The following is a 20,074-nucleotide window of genomic DNA, read 5'->3' as shown; positions in this document are numbered from 1 at the left end:
ATCTATTATATGGAATGGTGGGAGGAGTTGTAGGGGATAGTGGGAGATGCAGATATGGAAGTCTGAGAGGGGAAAGCCCACAGTCCTTGCTATAATGTCCATGTTTTAGTAATGCCCTGGGCAGCCCAAAGCTAACAGGTAAAAAAATGCAAGTAAAACTTTGAGCTGGTTGGGCACGAGGCAGGCATTGTGCATCACTACAAGTATGGTCTATGCAAATAAGGTATGAGTCTGAGAAGTGGGCACACAGCACCCCCAAGTACAGTCCAAGAGGAGCTGCACAGAATAGCACCAAGTTGGAATGTAACCAATCTGGGTTTAGGTTCTGGATGCATTCAAATTCAGGATATTCTTGCAGGATTCTGAATTTAATCATGAATTCCCATCTGAGCCTCATGGGGATCTGATCGCGGCTTTGTTTTTTTTTAAATCCCAGGCACAAATCCTTAAATTAGTACTATGACAATTTTGTCGGCTGACCTTTACCCATAATTCCTCAATGATGCCTTGTAGGCAGAAATTGCTGTAATTACTCAATACTCAAAGGGGTAATTAGCCGATCATAATAAATATTGCCCCCACTGGGCTACTGAGAATCAGGGCAGCAAAAACTTGTGACTCTTTAATCACCAGCAGGTTTGAGCTAAGTTTAATTTCAGGGCTCTATAGCAAACGTGTTTTTGTGCTCAATCCATCAGAGCAGACTGGAGGCAGGGTTTCCTTCTGGCCTGATGCTTGACCCCAATATTATGAATAGGGGAAAATGATAAATATATAGGAAGGCTGGTATTTTTTTCCACAAAAGGTGACAACCTTAGCTGTGCTAGAGTCGCTCGCTGCAAGTTTCTAGGATCATCTAAAGACCTGGTTAACGCATATTCAGCCATGTGTCCATTTAGGTGAATGCCCTTGAATTTTCTATTTCTCCTAAATCCCTTTGTTCTTTAATCTGATTTATAAACCCTCCAAGAAGCCATAGGCCCTCTTACTCTGAATGTGACCCCCAAACCCCCTTGCTGACAATAACTGGACTGTAAACCTGACCCAAGTCTCTCCAAAGCCTCATGAGTTGCTCCCAAGTGTTTGTTTTTCCTGGGCGCTGGAGTTATTTGCCCACGTGATGACCTTGGCATTCCAAGGCTTACACATTATCCAGCCATAAAATGAAGCAGGTGTAGGAGGAGTAGCTGTTTGTTTCCTTTATCATACTGAGAGACATAATGTGGCCTGGCAATAAGGCATAGTTACATAAAGGGGGCAATTGGTCCCATTTTGTTACTGTGATACCTGCACAGCACCCACTACTGGTTTCTGTGTCACCCACAGTCTGGGTTTATTAACAACTTAATACAATAATATATAAAGCAACAAAAAAGTACTGCACTCAGCAGGCCCAGTTAGAGTAACTAACTTTATTAAACAAACAAAAAAAATCCAGCCATGCTGTTTTTTGTTTGGTGAGCGCTTCTCCATATATACTGTATAAATATACATATTTATGAATGTATAATGCAGGCACTGTTTGTGTGTATGTGTGTATATATATATATATATATATATATATATATATATATATATATATATATATATATATATATATAGTGACAGGGAGTTGGAATGGTATCCCTTTGGGTAAGACCCTGCGCTTGCTCCTGTCAGTAGTAGAATTACCTGGAGTTTCATCTTTGCCACCATCTCCCCCAGTTCTCTCCCCAGGGAGAGGGACCCTAAGGCATGCACATTATTCTATTCCATCATTATATCTGGGCTCAGCATGGAAGACTCCTGCTCCATTACTGTGGTTAGAGGATTTAGAAAATGTTGTAATCAATATCTTCCTGAGGATTCTCTATAAAGAAAGGCAGCCATGTTTGGTGTGCTCTGATGTTGCCTAAGGTCAAGGAACCCTACCTTATCTGTAACCCAGTATGAATGCTTTCACTGTTAACATAGCTACATCTTTATATCTCTCACATCAGTATCTTCTGATACATAGCATTTCCTGTGCATCCCCATGGATCAGTATTCCTATATTTCATAGAAATAATATACACTATATTATAAGAGGGGATTTGTTTATTAGGGTGGGAGTTTCCCTAGGTGGTAGGGCTGAGCACTTTGATGTACAATGCAGAGTAGAGATGAATATGGATTGCATATAGCAGTGGGGACACTTATTCATACCCATCCATCTGCATTTGCCCTGTTATTTGTACATGGGGTGTGCGCTCATATATCTGCTTCCTGGCGGTGCAGAATTCCCTGCAGGGAAAGTTTCAGAACAGAGGGACCCAGATCCTTAATAACATCAGTCGGAAAGTATCTGATTGTGCCAGAATGGCTGAATGAGTGCAGGACGTGCTCATCGCTGCCTCCTGGGGGATTATAGAAAGAACCTTACAGGAAACATTCTAGTGTTATTTACAGCATCTGTATCCCTGCATCTGGGCCTCTCGTATCAGCAACAGGGGATTGTGGGTTCCGAGCCAAGTTAAGAGGGCCTGTGATGGTTCCAGGATCCACGCAGAACTCCCTGTTCCATTAAAGGGGATTGTACATTAAAATTAACGTGTAGCAGGATTGTGGACTTCAAGACATTTTGTGAGCAAGTGTCGATTTGGCCGTCTTACAAACTGAATCTTTATTCAGTGCATCCTAGTAGGAAGTTCAACGACCTCTTTTTCCAAGCTTTGCAATTTTTATGCGATGTTTCATGTCTTTTCCTCTTTTACAAGCCCCTTCGGTCAGTGAGTTGTCAGCAGAACAAGGGTTAATGATTTACCATCAGAGCAAAGGGAACACATTTAGGCAGTGACAGATCTGTGAAATGACGGGGACCTACCTGGACTCACATACTGCCATCATTAAATCCTTCTGCTGATGAGATTGTGCTGCGCTCCAGCTTTCACATGCCACCCCTGTTATAGTTACAGTTTTCCCAGTGAACATCTCCTGCACAATCCATTCTGCCATTGCAATAAAGGAGTTAATCAGTGAGTGGCTACACATTGGGAGCGTTGAGGCCGGTTTACTGGCAGATATTGCAGTATAAATTGCACCTAATTATCAAAAAGTAATTTACTGTAACCTTTGCTCCTATTGGAACTGCTTTTTCTAAGGTTTTATAGTGAGTGAGGCCGGAATTAAACCTTTGTCTATTAGAGTCATTAGAACAGCTACAGGGCTAAAGCAAAAAGTTGACTAGAACTTTGCCTTTAGCCAATTCTTCATATGTTCATGGATCCCATAAAAAGGGCACAAAAGTGAGGAATGAGCTCTCTTTGTGACTGACTTCATACAATGAACTGGTCAGCGAATGTTAGCAGGGGCAGTTTGATAAAAACCCTGACACACTGTTATTTTATCCCATTCACTGTTTCCATTCTCTGTGGATTTCTTCTTTTTTTCCCAGCATCCTATTTGCTGATATAGAGGGATTCACAAGCCTGGCATCTCAGTGCACCGCACAGGAACTGGTCATGACTCTAAATGAACTCTTTGCCCGATTTGACAAACTGGCAGCTGTGAGTGCTTGGAAATCTGATTTTGTTATGTACATTTCAACTTGATTTTTCTGCCTTCAATTTTAATATGATGTACCCCCTACTGTAATTTACAAGGATATTAGAAGTCACTAAAAGGGTTCTGTGACCATATAAAAGCACAAGGCTGCAGGCTGATTTATACAGGGAACTCTGAGTATCACTCATGGATTATAAGGGATAATATGCCCCCTACTGTAAATTATAAGGATATTAGAAGTCACTGATGGGTTCTGTGACCATATAAAAGTACAAGGCTGTAGGTTGAGTTATACAGGGAACTCTTGAGTATCACTCATGGATTATAAGGGATAATATATCCCCTTCTGTAAATTACAGGCAATTTAAAAATTGCTGAGGGGTAGTGATGGGTAGTTTTGTTTTGGCAAAAATTTGAGAAACGGCATAAATTTGCCTAAATGTCTATGGGAGACAACATTTTTGATGTGCGACAAATGATGCAATAAAATTTTGACGCTCTATAATTTTTTTTTAACCCATTAGAGTTTGTGGGTGTCATTTTAGAGACAAAACTTGGCTCATCACTAGTGAGGGTTTCTGTGACCATATAAAGGCACCAGGCTGCAGGCTAAGTTGTACAGGTATGGGACCTGTTATCCAGAATGCTCGGGACCTGGGGTTTTCCGGATAACGGATCTTAGTCTACTAGAAAATCTAAGCTTGTTATATCTCCATTAAGGATTAATTATATCATAGTTTGGATTAAGTACAAGATATTGTTTTAATTATACAGAGGAAAAAGGAAGAAATTTGATTATAATGGAGTCTATGAGAGACAGGCATTCCATCTTTCTGGATAACAGGTTTCCAGATAACAGATCTCATACCTGTACAGGAAATTATTTGAGTATCACTTGTGTATCATAAGGATATTAGAAGTCACTGAGGGGTTCTGTGGCCATATAAAGTGCCATTTTACAGGTAATGGGACCCCAAGGTCTTGCCACACTGTACTATACACATTTACAGATTACTGTCCATTCTCTCTGCAGGAGAATCACTGCTTACGGATAAAGATTTTGGGGGACTGTTATTACTGTGTATCAGGATTACCGGAAGCACGTGCAGACCACGCTCATTGCTGTGTGGAGATGGGACTGGATATGATAGAGGCAATATCGTAAGTGATATATATAATTCTTGCTGCTGATGTCTCTGTGTTTAAGGAAACTTTACACACTCTGGAAGCCAATATAGTTATATAATGAGAGGAGACTTAGTAGCAACCATGTCTTTTTGTGTTTAACTTACAATCAACTGACTCAGAAATTTTCATTTCATAACTGACTTGATTTCAAATTACCAGTTTATTTCCAGTCTTCCCAAAGGGCAAGAAAACCATAATTTATTTTTTTTCATTGTATTTGTCTAAATGAGAGATGTATGAACTGTACTAACTTTTCTCTATACTCTACAGAGACATACCATAGATACCATAGATACTGTAAATTATGGCAGCATATATATTCCCCTGTACTAAGCAACTCCTAAATTTGCTCATAGTTTGTACAAAAAAATACCATAAAACGATGGCAGCATAGGTATACCCTGTGTTAAAGGGATACTGTCATGGGAAAAAAAATGTTTTCAAAATGAATCAGTTAATAGTGCTGCTCCAGCAGAATTCTGCACTGAAATCCATTTCTCAAAAGAGCAAACAGATTTTTTTATATTCAATTTTGAAATCTGACATGAGGCTAGACATATTGTCAATTTCCCAGCTGCCCCAAGTCATGTGACTAGTGCTCTGATAAACTTCAATCACTCTTTACTGCTGTACTGCATGTTGGAGTGATATCACCCCCTCCCTTTTCCCCCCCAGCAGCCAAACAAAAGAACAATGGGAAGCTAACCAGATAACAGCTCCCTAACACAAGATAACAGCTGCCTGGTAGATCTAAGAACAACACTCAATAGTAAAAACCCATGTCTCACTGAGACACATTCAGTTACATTGAGAAGGAAAAACAGCAGCCTGCCAGAAAGCATTTCTCTCCTAAAGTGCAGGCACAAGTCACATGACCAGGGAGGGGCAGCTGGGAAATTGACAAAATGTCTAGCCCCATGTCAGATTTCATAATTGAATATAAAAAATTCTGTTTGCTCTTTTGAGAAATGGATTTCAGTGCAGAATTCTGCTGGAGTAGCACTATAAACTGATGCGTTTTTAAAAAAACATGTTTTCCGATGACAGGATCCCTTTAAGCACAATTCAGCAGGAACAGCCCCCTAAGTTTTCTTATAACATGTATGCTAAGTTAATTTTTTCTGTAATTGCACTTTATCCCACCCAAAGGCATGCATTTACCCTTTAAATCATGGGAAATATTAAAGGAAAACTATACCCCCAAAATGAACACTTAAGCAACAGAAAGTTCATATCATATTAAGTGGCATATTAAAGAATCTTACCAAACTGGAATATATATTTAAGTAAATCTTGCCCTTTTACATCTATTGCCTTGAGCCACCATTTTGTGATGGTCTGTGTGCTGCCTCAGAGATCACCTGACCAGAAATACTACAACTCTAACTGTAACAGGAAGAAGTGTGGAAGCAAAAGACACAACTCTGTCTGTTAATTGGCTCATGTGACCTAACATGTATGGTTTGTTGGTATGTTTGTGAGTACAGTGAATCCTACGATTTTTTAAAATGGCAATTTTCTATTTATAAATACCCAATGGCACATACTACTAGAAAAGTATATTATTATGAAAATGGTTTATTTACATGAAGCAGGATTTTACATATGAGCTGTTTTATGCAATATCTTTTAATAGAGACCTACATTGTTTGGGGGGTATAGTTTTCCTTTAAGGGAACTGTGTGGTTAGTTATGGTTGATTAGCACTAGAGTGATAAACTGTATGATTTTGCCCCAACCTTTGAGTTATGAGGCTTTCCTATTTTCTGCCCTTCAGGCTTGTTCGAGAAGTGACCGGGGTGAACGTAAATATGCGAGTAGGTATTCACAGCGGCCGCGTTCATTGTGGCGTCTTGGGGCTGCTTAAGTGGCAGTTTGACGTTTGGTCGAACGATGTGACACTAGCCAATCAGATGGAAGCTGGAGGCAAAGCAGGGTAAATGCAGATACCCCCTGCCTATGTAAATGTAACCCTATTATTACTAAAGGGCACTGAAATTCCCTACAGGGCCATTATAAAACTGCCATTGTGAGCCAGATTAGGATCTAATTGTCACTTACTAAGGATGCACAGTAGGGCAGGAGGGGGCAAAGTTCCCATAAATTATATTAGAAAGAAAGATTGTTCATTTTGCATATTAATTGCCCTGGAATGATCCTTTATATGCATTCTTAATGAATAATGATCTAATTCTGAGATTCCAAATTTTAAATTGCCCCATACATACATTTTAATACTTAAAGGGACTCTGCACATTTCCCCTGTGTTATATCCAGTGTTGTGACAGGTAAGGGGCCACTTGGGGTGAAGATGAAGTAAAGCAGTATTTGTAATGATACATCATCTCCCTCTAGTGGCCAGTAGTCAGCTATACATAACTTTTCTTTCTCCCATAGAAATTAATGCAGGGGTGAACATAATCAAAGTAATGCATTCTTACCATTGATCTGCCCTCCTGCCCATGGCTAGGGCATAGGGTAGCCCAGGGGAAGGATATGGAGAGGGTACAGCTCTTGTATATAGTTTACCAGTGGGAGTAGTTTCTGTTTATTTAACCCAAGGAACAGGCAGATAAATAAGGGCCAAAGTATTTTACCGCTTGCCACTAAAGCTGTTAATTCTGCCCCTGGACACAATGAGAATCCTAGAGATTGACCCCTTGCTTTTCATCTACATAAGTTTTTATTTGCAATCATTTTGTTCTGCAGTCGCATTCACATCACAGAGGCAACACTAAACTATCTGAATGGAGACTATGAGGTGGAACCAGGTACTGGAGGGGACAGGAACATGTACTTAAAGAAACACAACATAGAGACCTTCTTGATAGTGCGCTGCAGCCAGAAACGGGTAGGTTAGCTTCCTTTTCTCTCTTTACCGTGGGTGTTCTCGGAGGAACCCAATTTTTGTTTTACTGTCACTGGCGCAGGGGGTTCCCTTACTGGACACAATTTTGTTGCCCACCCTTTCAACTACTAATTGGTCAGGGACTAAATGCCTGTAATTGGCCCATGTATTGCAGCACTAACCCATAACCCTAATCTATGTAACTGGCATAAAAGTACCAGTCATACCAACGCTGGGGATTATATGGTTCCAGATTCTCTTTTGATCTATGACCCTGACACTGAAGGGGTTACGGAGAATTCTATAAATAGTTATAGTTCTTTCTTCAGCCATTTTTTATTTCACATTTACACCTCCTGAACTGAACATTCCGGGCACTTAATTCCCCCCCCTCCCGTACCAAAATATATGGTGGAGGTATAAATAGAAATGTGAGCAATGTCACTCAGCAGATTCTGTTTTCCCTGCACCTGATAGATTAGATTAACTGTTATCAGGAGTTGAAGGAATGGGTCACACTATTCCCTTTAAAGAAACTCCTATATACAGTAAATGGTATGCAGTAACTGTTGTATAGTAATGACTGTACAGTAAATATTACAGCAACTGCTCAACTCATTTCTAAGTGTCCTAGATTCACCCCTCACTCATTCCCATTTAATCAAGAGCCTCCTCGGCAGTATAATCAGGCTTTTCCCTGTATGCGGATCTGCAGGTTGCCAAGTAACCGTGGAAGCTGAGAGTTATCAGATACTAATCAGGCAAATAAAAATGGGGCCTGTCAAAGCCGGCATTTATAGTAGGGTGATAGAGGTGAGCACGAGCTGTAGTTGGTGTTTTGCCTCCCAAGGATACATTGCTGGAGCTAAATGTCTCTTCCCCCCGATTTGCAGATACATGCCATTGTTACCCAACCAGTCAGCTAAGCAGCCAAATAATGTCTTATTGGCTATGGTCCCAGAAAAGCCAATAGCTCTGGCACATTTGTTAAAATATTCTGTAATATAGAGCTCACATTCCCCCCCCCCCCCGGGAAGTGTGAGAGGACAAACATTTCCTGGGTTGTTGTTTATTTAATCAGTGTGACATTCTATTTAACTATTTCATTTTGTATTTAATATTTGTGCTGCCGTGTTGAGCACGAACAAATCTCATTGCAAATGGAAGAAATATCTGCTTACATTCTGTATACTGAGGACTCTATTTAATTACTTTATCAGTCTGTTCAATTGATTTTAGATAGAAGAAAAGGCCATGATTGCAAAGATGAGCCGACAGCGTACTAACTCCCTAGGCCAAAATCCAGCCCACTGGGGCATGGACCGCCCATTCTACAACCACATTGGATCAAATCAAGTCTCCAAAGAAATGAAAAGGATGGTATGTGATACTTTGTCTCTTGATCCCTGTGCCTTGTGTTCTGCTTACTGTGCTCCACTATCTCCTTACTGTGCCTCACTATCTCCTTACTGTGCCTCACTATCTCCTTACTGTGCTCCACTATCTCCGTACTGTGCCTCACTATCTCCGTACTGTGCCTCACTATCTCCTTACTGTGCTCCACTATCTCCGTACTGTGCCTCACTATCTCCGTACTGTGCCTCACTATCTCCGTACTGTGCCTCACTATCTCCGTACTGTGCCTCACTATCTCCGTACTGTGCCTCACTATCTCCGTACTGTGCCTCACTATCTCCGTACTGTGCCTCACTATGTCCCTACTGTGCCTCACTATCTCCGTTCTGTGCCTTACTTTCTCCGTATTGTACTTTGCTGCATGTTTGCTGTGCATGTGTGGGTAATTTAATGTGCAACTTTTGTGCTAAAACTCTAGCTTTGCCAGAATGTGTGTTGGTAACATACTAAAAGGTGTGGGAATTAATGGGCTACGGTTCTGCACATGTTGGACTGTTCTATGTCATGTGCCGAACCTTAGCCCATGAATTCCCACACCTATTGATAAGGCACCAAAACCTTTCTTACTTACGCGTCTGTATATGTCACAAGGCTGAAGCATAGAGGGATTTTGCCAATTCCCAAGAACTTTACAGGTCTTTCGTGCCCATGATCCTCATTTCACATTTATGTCCAGTGTTATTTGTATCAGTGGTGACCCCTAGTGGAAACATATTTTCTTTTTTTGCAGGGATTCGAAGACCCTAAAGACAAGTAAGTGATACATATATGGTTTCTTGGCGATAGACCTATCCACATTATAATAAACCAATAATAGCATGCTAGGGTCCTCTAGTGACCAAACAGAGGTATAACATATTACTTCAAAAAAATCCCCACCTGCATGCTCTTTAAATAAAAAATACAAAAATATATAATTTTATTGAATCATATTAAAATATCAAGAACTCCCCACATGGAGCCCAATTCATTTCATGCTTACCTAGTTTACCTATGACCAAGTGCTAAGTAAGCATGAAACGCGTTGGGCTCCATGTGTGATATTTTAATGATTTAATAAAATTATATTTTTTATTTAAAGAGTGGGGATTTTTTGAAGTAATACATTTATGGTCCTGTTTGATGTGTCACAGTTTTCTAATGTAGATGGATATACAATGTTGCAAGTGCCACTGCTGTTCTGTAGGTACTTAGGATTTCTTGGTTTCCTCTTTCTCAGAGAGGCTGATATATGGATCTGGCACTTGCTTGGCTAAATATCAAATCTTTTATATTGCAGTTTTTGTGTTACTGTTCCTTTATTTATATCTGCCAGACGTTTTCAACCTCAGTAGTCATAGTTCTGTCTTGGGGGAGGTAGCTTAACATCTTGGGAATCACCTAGAGTCATCGCTGGTGCATGTTAGGGTCAGTCTATACAGTCTCAGAATGGAGATGTGCATCTGGATCTGTGTGCAGTTCTGGTTCAGGGACAAATCAGAGAATATACAAAGGGAAATCTTGGGTTTGTTTCAGGAACACACAGGAGAACATAAACCCAGAAGACGAGGTGGATGAATTTTTGGGTCGAGCTATTGATGCACGGAGCATTGACCGTCTGCGCTCAGAGCATGTGCGAAAATTTCTTCTCACTTTCCGGGAACCCGACCTGGAGAAAAAGGTAATTAATCCATGTCTCCTGCTTTCCATCTAACTGGTGATATCCTCATATGTACTTTTCTATGGAACCTATGGCTGCTCTGTATATCTGTAGTCTATATAGCTACCACTACAGACCTTATTGTACCTTCTATTAGTCTGTATGATCCTCCCTATAATGCCTCCTGCTTTGCTGAATAACAGTGAATACTGCAGTCAGTGAAGCTTTGCTGTTCTCTTGGATTCCTATGGGCTGTGAAATCTTTTAGGGTTACTTTGTATCCACAGCAGGAAGTGGGAACAGAACAGCAATAGTTTGGGTTTGGGAGCTTAAAATCTAACCCTGGATTTATCCCATTTCAGTATTCCAAACAGGTGGACGATCGTTTTGGAGCATATGTCGCTTGCGCTTTCCTTGTCTTCCTCTTTATCTGCTTTGTTCAGATCACCATTGTGCCACAGTGAGTAATTCATTCCCTTAACATTCCCATTCCCCTTGTCTCTTCTCCTATGTTCCCTTCTTTCCTCCCCTGTATTGTTTCCCTTTCTTATTTCCACCCAGAATAACAAAATGTGGGGCTATAAATGTACCCAAATAATACAGTCAATGTGTAACCTGCTGTTTGCTGGTTGTATTTCAGTTCCACCTTCATGCTGGGCTTTTATCTGGCCTGTTTCCTGATTCTTACTACAGTCCTGGCCGTCTCTCTTATCTACACCTGCATCAAGGTGAGAGTCCTACCCTAAAACTGAAATTTCAGGGTCTATTCATAGATGGGTTGGGTGGCTTCCTTGTGCCACACTTCAGATCATGTGCAGTGTAGCTGGTTATTACTTGGTATCCCAGAGGAGAGGGTTGGAGCGGGACCCTGTTTTGTCTAATGCCCCCCTGCTAGGACTGGGCCAGTATTCACTCTCTCTTGTTTCCACTGCAGCTTTTTCCATCCCCCCTTCAGACATTGTCCAGAAAGATTGTCCAGTCCAGAGCCAACAGCACAGCCGTGGGAATCTTTGCCATCATCCTGGTCTTTCTCTCCTCCTTTATTAACATGGTAAGGAGCATATATACTGTGCCTGCTCTGGATATGCCATGGCAGAAGATTAAATGGTTTTGATGGTGTCCCTGCAGTTCCTGTGCAGCACTGTGAATCTGTGCAACTGTGTCGCCTCTGAATACAGTATCCCTGTGGCCAACGTGACACCTTGTCTGCTTAGGAATCTGTCCCTGAACTACAGCCTGGCCACTCCAAGTGGGTTCTGTGGGGATCCAGCTCCAAACTGCATCTTCCCAGAGGTACTGAACTATTTTGAGAACCTAAAAACTGAACAGATGGGGGCTGTTTATTTGCACCAGTCCCTGATAGGGGGGATAGTGGTCTTTAAAGCAATTTTAGAGTTAGGAAGGATTTTTTTTCCCTCTGAGGCAAATTGGAGAGGCTTCAGATGGGGTTTTTTGCCTTCCTCTGGATCAACTGGCAGTTAGGCAGGTTAAAAAAAAGTTATAAGGTTGAACTTGATGGGCGTGTGTCTTTTTTCAACCTAACTTACTATGTTGCATTTTATTTAAAAAATAAGAAGGTACCAGTGCGTTAAACTCATTTAGATATAGAAGAATTGTGCTTAAAAAAGTAGTGTTTCATGCTGATTTATTGAATATTTCTGCAAAAGCCCTAATAATCCCTCCCTTCTCTTCCACTTCCTGCTCCCTGAATTCCCAGGCTGTGCAGGGGTGCCGGCGGCACTCAGCTCACTGCACTGTAGGATAGGAACCAATCAGCAGCTAGCAGGACCTGATAGGGAACTGACGCCTGTCTTTGCTTGTGTGACTGCAGGGCTGTGATTGACTGTCCCCCTCCTACTGTGCCTCTGGCAAGGAACTTTAGGACATGCCCACCCTGATTTGAAACAGGGACCAGTAAACATCTATAGGGAGCTCCAATAAAGGGGCTATTTTAATTAAAAATAATTAAAAAACATTTTTAGCTCCATGTAAAAGCAACACAATATATTACTCATAATTGCCTACAAAATTAGGGTTTTTTCATTTGTCCTTTATGTCTCCTTTAAAGGGCATGTAAAGGCAAAAAAATAAAATCCCATTTTTACTTTCTTTAATGAAAAAGAAACCTATCTCCAATATACTTTAATTAAAAAATGTGTACCGTTTTTATAAGAAACCTGACTGTAGGCAGTGAAATCCCTTCATTTATTGCTGTGGATAGGAATTGTCAGACAGTCCCTAACTGCTCTGCAGGGAAACAATCATACTTATAAACAGCAGGGGGTGCCACCACCTTACTTCCCAGCTGTGCAGAACTCAAGCAGCTTTGTTTTTTTCCCTGTAGAGCAGTTGGCGACTGTTTAGAGATTTGTATTGGATTTTATTTTTGCCTTTACATCCTCTTTACTGTTTCCAACTCCAGCTGCAGGGACAAAGATCATGGAGCTAGATTTAAACAGATAAACTGGGATTCTATTTGGAGGATTATTTTGCTGCAGCCACTGGTTCTGCAGAGTTGGGAAAAGTTTGTATTAAACAATACAAAAACTATAAAATCCACATTAAATTACATGACATCACAGGACCCAGTGCAGTCTGCATATTGTGATTATTAATCAGTCTTGCTGTATCAGCTTCTGGCAGATATTATTTGACTTGTGCTGTTTTGATCATTTATGACGATCCCTAAGCAGCCCAGACTACACTGAGCATGTGCATAGTCTTGGTCTTACAAAGATGTTTAACAAAGTTACAAGATGGTGACCCCCTGTGGCCAACTTTGAAAGCATAATGTATTTGTTTGATTAGGCTTGTGGTGCAGTAAGTTCATGTTTATATTTGCTATATTTATACAAAATACAGCATTTCTAGCCTTATTCTATTTTAGACTTTACTTCCCCTTTAAGGCACCTACAGGGTAAGTTGATAAGAGCAGCCTTTACATTTAGTCCTGTTCCTGAATAAACTGCAAGAGCTACAGAAACAGCAGTTTTATTGTACATGAGAGACTGATGCCATTAATAGAAACCCTTGTTCTATTGTTCTACATATTCTGCCTCTCTCAACACCACATTTCTCGTCCCGCTGTGCAAATCACTGCTACACCTGGTACAGAGCTGTCATATAATTCCCTTTTAGTACATTAGTATTGTGTGGCAAGATTCCAACTGAACTTCACCTGGTGTAAATGTGTTCTTTGCGCATGTTCTCTCCCCCAAATGCCACACAGAATTTTGATACTCTTTCTGTTCCTGGACTGCTCTCTTTAACATTTTCATCTGCTGTTGAACTACAAGTCTTTTGTTTTTTCTTCCCTTGCAGTATTTCACCTATTGCATCCTGTTGAGCCTCCTTGCCTGCTCTGTGTTCCTTCAGATCAGCAGTATTGGGAAGCTCATAATCATGTTCATCATTGAGCTGATCTACGTCCTTATTGTGGAGATTCCGCAGGTCACACTCTTTGATAATGCGGATTTGCTTGTGGCTGCCTATGATATGTAAGTGATTTAATGCTGGCCACAACCTAATACTTTACAGATTGTCTGAAGAAAAATGAAGGGAAGACTACTAAATCCCATTTTCAGATCCAGGGCTATTATTGTTATAATCCTGTAGTGCCACCTGGTGTATGAATTACATTATTGTATTAGCGGCTTTTCTATGAGCTGGAAACCTGTATATTGATGGTTTGTCTCCTTTCTCTTGCAGCCAGTGGGCTGGTTCCGCAGTTAACTGGTAAGCACTATATGTAGGATTTATTTTTTCTTAGCACTATATGTAGGATTTATTTTTTCTTAGCACTATATGTAGGATTTATTTTTTCTTAGCACTATATGTAGGATTTATTTTTTCTTAGCACTATATGTAGGATTTATTTTTTCTTAGCACAATATGTAGGATTTATTTTTTCTTAGCACTTTATGTAGGATTTATGTTTTCTTAGCACTTTATGTAGGATTTATGTTTTTTAGCACTATATGTAGGATTTATTTTTTCTTAGCACTTTATGTAGGATTTATGTTTTTTAGCACTATATGTAGGATTAATTTTTTTCTTAGCACTATATGTAGGATTTATTTTTTTCTTAGCACTATATGTAGGATTTATTTTTTTTCTTAGCACTATATGCAGGATTTATTTTTTCTTAGCACTATATGTAGGATTTATTTTTTTCTTAGCACTATATGTAGGATTTATTTTTTTCTTAGCACTATATGTAGGATTTATTTTTTCTTAGCACTTTATGTAGGATTTGTTTTTTAGCACTATATGTAGGATTTATTTTTTCTTAGCACAACTATAACATTTTGGTAAATATTATGTGTGTTCTTGCAAGTAGGAGAACATTAATAAACTGCCAGTCTGATTACTTGATTATCTTTGACTCTCTTCTACTTGCTTCTGGGCTGCTCACTTTGTCATAATGAGTCAGATACCTCTTTCAAGTAGTTAAGTTGATCCTCTAGAACGTAAGGTGTTTCCCCAGTCCGGCAATCAGCAGGGCTCTCCTCCGCCCTCAAAAAAGACAATTTCCACAAGAGATTGCTGTATTTCTCAAAAGACCACAAGGTTTTGAGGGGGAATAAAACAGATAAAAAATATATAGTGCAGTATTTCAAAGTAAATATGATATTTTTAGTGAACTTGCTGTGTTCAAATATACCCGCATGTGGATAATTATACTTCAAGATCATGCACCACATCAGGTAAAAAGGAAGTAACGTGTTGAAGCATTATAAAAATTGTAATAAATAATTTAAAATTGCACTCACAAGCATTCCTCCAATAAAATCGCTTTAAAACCGCATTCCGGTCTATTGTTCCGAGTCCTTTGCGTAACTGAACCGTCCGATGCGTTTTCCTTAGTCCAGTGTAGTTTCCTCGGGTCACCGGCTGCCGCTTCCACACTCAGCGATAAGACGAGAGTGTGGAAGCGGCAGCCGGTGACAAGAGGAAACTACACTACAATAGACCGGAATGCCACATTGGTTTTAAAGCGATTTTATTGGAGGAATTCTTGTGAGTACAATTTTGAATTATTTTACAATTTTTATAACGCTTCCACACACGTTACTTTCTTTTTTACCCACTAAAGAATTAAGAAGATTGAAAGCAGGCTGGGATGCTCAAATTAACCTTTGTTTGCAGAACAGCACCAGACTGTAAATCTTTTTGTTTAAAAAGCCTTTATTTCAGCTTAGGGCATCACAGTAACGTTTCAGCCCATGCGGCCTTTTATCAAGCTAATGCTCAAATTATACATGCCTGTATCAACTTACTTCTTGTAAGTATAAACACCTGACGGACACACTAGGACCGGAGTGTGGGCTTATGTGCAACTATAACTCTAACATCACGGGTGTCAAAAAATAAATAAACAAAACACCTCTAGCACCACTTAAGTCACAGACTTTTTATACTGGTTAAATTTTAACTCCTGATGGTGGTGCATGATCTTGAAGTATAATTATCCACATGCGGGTATATCTGAACACAGCAAGTTCACCAAAAATATAATATTTACTTTGAAATACTATATATATTTTATCTGTTATATTCCCCCTCAAAACCTTGTGGTCTTTTGAGAAATATAGCAATCTCTTGTGGAAACCTCTCCCAAGTAACCAGATCAAATAGCCACACAGGTACAGAGCTTTGGTTTTCTGTACTCTTTGCTTCTGAGCAGCTCTCTTTCCAATTATAAGGCAGAAACCTCCCTCCTGAGTAACCAAATCAAATAGTCACACAGGTAGAGAGCTTTGATTTTCTGTAGTCCCTGCCCCTGGGCTGCTCTCTTTCCCGTGGCAGGGGCCTCATCAGAGAAACCAAATGATATAACTAAGCAGGTACAGAGCTTTGATTTTGTGTACTCTCTATTTCTGGGCAGCTCACTTTCCCATTATAGGGCAGAAACATCCCACCCGAGTTACCAAATTAAATAGCCACACAGGTAGAGAGCTTTGATTTTCTCTACTTTCTGCTTCTGGGCTGCTCTCTTTCCCCTAGTAGGGACTTCGACCATAATAACCAAATCCAATTTTCTGTTTAGAAAATTAGGGTTTTGAGCTTTTTTCTTAATTTTTTTTTTGGGCTCCTTTATTTTCACTAGTCAGAGGGGTGTAAGACATAAGCTCTGTGATATAACAGGTCATTGTGACTGTTTTCCCTGCGCTAGCCAATCAGAACAGCAAAATGTAGGATTATTGCCTACACTGCTTGGGTAATATTCAAGGTTTGAGATCTGTGATCGCAATCAGCCAAAAAATAAACAAACACTTTGCCCCTTTGTGTCTCCGTAGCACAGGAGGGATCACCAGGGTGCCCCTGAAGATTGTCACCCCCATAATCCTAACAGTGTTTGTGCTGGCGCTGTATCTCCATGCTCAGCAGGTGGAATCCACCGCACGGCTAGACTTCCTATGGAAGCTGCAGGTAGGTATCACCGGCTAATGGTATTTTGGGGAAACAGGACTGTGTACCGAGAAGAATCTAACAATGTCAATTGGGGTGAACCTTTTAGGCCACGGAGGAAAAGGAAGAGATGGAGGAACTTCAGGCCTACAACAGGCGGCTGCTTCACAATATCCTTCCGAAGGATGTGGCGGCTCATTTCCTGGCGCGGGAACGACGCAATGATGAGCTCTATTACCAGTCCTGTGAGTGCGTGGCCGTCATGTTCGCCTCCATCAGCAACTTCTCAGAGTTCTACGTGGAACTTGAGGCCAACAACGAGGGTGTGGAGTGTCTGCGACTCCTTAACGAGATCATTGCTGACTTTGATGAGGTGAGATTGTAGGGTCTAGATCAGTGGTCCCTAAACTGGTGCCAGATGCTCTATGGGACCTGGAGAAATGACAGGGGTGCTTAGCCTAAAGGCCAGTTAGGGTGAAATTTGACGAGACTGCTTATACAGTATGCTTCCCTAGATAACCTAAAAGTCCTGGTTGGTTGTCAGTTATTAGGGTGAGATTTGGTTTAGAGTTAGAATTAGAACCGCTTTTTTGCTGTATGGCAGTTGCACCTGGGTTAGCTGTTGCCTCTCTATTCCATTCTAACTTCTACCTACAGATCATCAGCGAGGATGATTTCCGGCAGTTGGAGAAGATCAAGACAATTGGCAGCACGTACATGGCGGCCTCAGGGCTCAACGACTCAACGTACGACAAGGTGGGGAAGTCGCACATTAAAGCTCTGGCGGATTATGCAATGAGAATGATGGATCAGATGAAATACATAAATGAGCATTCCTTCAACAACTTCCAGATGAAGATCGGTGAGTATTCCTGCGAAAACGGCCGATCACATTGTGGAAATTCACCACTAAATCAGATATATAACAAAGGATTCTGGATAATGGGCCCTTGGATCTGCCCACACCAAAACATAGAACAAATAAATCTGTGTCTCCTTTCTGCAGGGCTGAACATCGGACCGGTAGTCGCAGGAGTTATTGGAGCAAAGAAGCCACAATATGACATTTGGGGAAACACTGTTAATGTGGCCAGTAGGATGGACAGTACCGGGGTGCCAGAACGAATCCAAGTAAGGGGGCTACCTGAAATATTAACACCCTTTCCCTGCAAGAGGAGCGTGAATTGTTAAAGGAACATTTCAGTGTAAAAATAAAACTGGTTAAATAGATAGGCTGTGCAAAATGAAAAAAAAAATGTTTCTAATATAGTTAGTTAGCCAAAAATTAAATGTATGAAGACTGGAGTGACTGGATGTCTAACATAATAGCCAGAACACAACTTCCTGCTTTTCAGCTCTCTAACTTAGTCAGCAACTTGAAGGGGGGCCCCAAGGGACATAACTGTTCAGTGAGTTTGCAATTGATCGTTAGCATTCAGCTCAGATTCAAAAGCAACAGTTATGCCCCCCCTCAAGTCAGTGATTTGTTATTGCCTGGTAACCAATCAGTGGAAACCAAGAGAGCTTCAAAGCAGGAAGTAGTGTTCTGGCTATTATGTTACACATCCGGTCACTCCAGCCGTTATACATTAAATTTTTGGCTAACTAACTGTATAAGAAACATAAACCCAGCTTTTATTTTTATGAACAATTCCTTTAAAGGAAAAATATGTCCTGAGGATTATATGCGAGTTGTGGTACTGCGTGTCTCAGCTAAGGCACTCACACAAGAGTCAGGGATTATGGGACTGTTGCAGTGTATGGAAAAAATGCTGTTTTTGGATTTAAAGGTGTACACCTTTAGGTTACGTTTTAGTATGTTATAGAATGGCTAATTCTAAGCAACTATTCAACTAGCCTTCAATTTTTTTTATAGTTTTTGGATCATTTGCCTTCTTCTTCTGACTCTTTTCAGTTTTCAAATATGGGTCACTGACTCCATCGAAATACAATTGCTCTGTAAGGCTACAAATGTATTGTTATTTCTATATTTTATTACAAGTCTTTCTATTCAGACCCTTTCCTATTCATATTCCAGTCTTTTATTCAAATCAGTGCATGGTTGCTAGGGCAATCTGTACCTTAGCAAACAGATTGCTGAAATTGAAAACTGGAGAGCTGCTGAATAAAAAGTTAAATAACTCAATAATAAAAAATGAAAACCAGTTGCAAATTGTCTCAGAATATATCATTCTCTATATATCATACTAAAAGTTAATCTAAAAGTAAACAAACCCTTTAAGCACTTCAGTTGTCATAATTCTTCTTACTGTTTGTTCAACTTATTTGTGTCTCAGACCCTCTTTCTGAGCAGTGGCTGGTTGCTAGGTTAGTGAGTTTAGCAACCAGAGGAGCTGCAAAGCCCAAACTTTCCATCACTTTTCTTACAGACTTTCTTTTTACTTTTTGCCCGATCAGGTGACGGCAGATCTCCATCAGGTCCTGGTGGCCAATAATTACAAGCTGGAGTGCAGGGGAGTGGTTAAAGTGAAGGGCAAGGGGGAAATGATGACCTATTTCCTAAACAGCGGGCCCTCCATCAGTTAGCCGACAAGGAGAGACTATGCCGAGCAAGAGGGGTTTGTATTAGCCATGCCGAGCACTGCCCACAAGGATTCCAACAGCCAAAACCTACCCAAGGGAGGGCGTGGCCAATTCGTTAAATGACCAAAGATATAACATCTACCTACCTTGTGTGGATAAAGGAGAGGACTAAAGGATTGAGGACGCTGGGACTTAATTTATTTATTGATATATTCCTCCATAAAGGAAACCAAGGAATGTATTATGGCTGCACTTTGCACACAGTATCAAGGATATTTATATATTTACTGATGGTAACGTGGCCTTGTGGATAAAGTGTCTGTTAACAGACTGGACTCGTGACCCCGATGGTGGGACTTCAGTACAATTCCGCCCACATGGAGACACGTTAGCAGCACAAGACTCAGAGAGACCAAACGCACGGCTTTATTTTGTACATTTTATCTTTTTTTGTAATATCTGAGTGAGAATCCAACGAATACACAGATTCTATATTTTGTACATTG

General features: G+C 40.5%; 1 protein-coding gene across 3 annotated transcripts in view; it reads left to right on the top strand.

Annotated features, from left to right (window-relative positions):
* Nucleotides 1–20,074, top strand: part of adcy5.S (adenylate cyclase 5 S homeolog) — a 62,266-nt gene extending 42,192 nt beyond the window's left edge. For 2 of the 3 annotated variants that reach the window (XM_041578503.1, XM_018238668.2), the window contains exons 5-22: nt 3,413–3,524; nt 4,556–4,683; nt 6,488–6,646; nt 7,420–7,561; nt 8,798–8,938; nt 9,705–9,727; nt 10,490–10,634; nt 10,976–11,073; nt 11,254–11,341; nt 11,548–11,664; nt 11,742–11,906; nt 13,935–14,110; nt 14,322–14,348; nt 16,913–17,045; nt 17,134–17,397; nt 17,682–17,886; nt 18,031–18,155; nt 19,443–20,074. In XM_041578503.1, the coding sequence (XP_041434437.1) occupies nt 3,413–3,524; nt 4,556–4,683; nt 6,488–6,646; nt 7,420–7,561; nt 8,798–8,938; nt 9,705–9,727; nt 10,490–10,634; nt 10,976–11,073; nt 11,254–11,341; nt 11,548–11,664; nt 11,742–11,906; nt 13,935–14,110; nt 14,322–14,348; nt 16,913–17,045; nt 17,134–17,397; nt 17,682–17,886; nt 18,031–18,155; nt 19,443–19,571 (2,377 nt within the window). In that variant the 3' untranslated portion in view covers nt 19,572–20,074. The remainder of the gene's footprint in view (nt 1–3,412; nt 3,525–4,555; nt 4,684–6,487; nt 6,647–7,419; nt 7,562–8,797; nt 8,939–9,704; nt 9,728–10,489; nt 10,635–10,975; nt 11,074–11,253; nt 11,342–11,547; nt 11,665–11,741; nt 11,907–13,934; nt 14,111–14,321; nt 14,349–16,912; nt 17,046–17,133; nt 17,398–17,681; nt 17,887–18,030; nt 18,156–19,442) is intronic. The other variant, XM_041578504.1, reaches the window with a different exon arrangement.

This window comes from Xenopus laevis, chromosome 9_10S (assembly GCF_017654675.1).
Source record: "Xenopus laevis strain J_2021 chromosome 9_10S, Xenopus_laevis_v10.1, whole genome shotgun sequence".
Classification (NCBI taxonomy): Eukaryota; Metazoa; Chordata; class Amphibia; order Anura; family Pipidae; genus Xenopus; species Xenopus laevis.
Note: the sequence above shows the minus strand (reverse complement) of the source record. Positions and strands in the feature narration are given on the sequence as shown.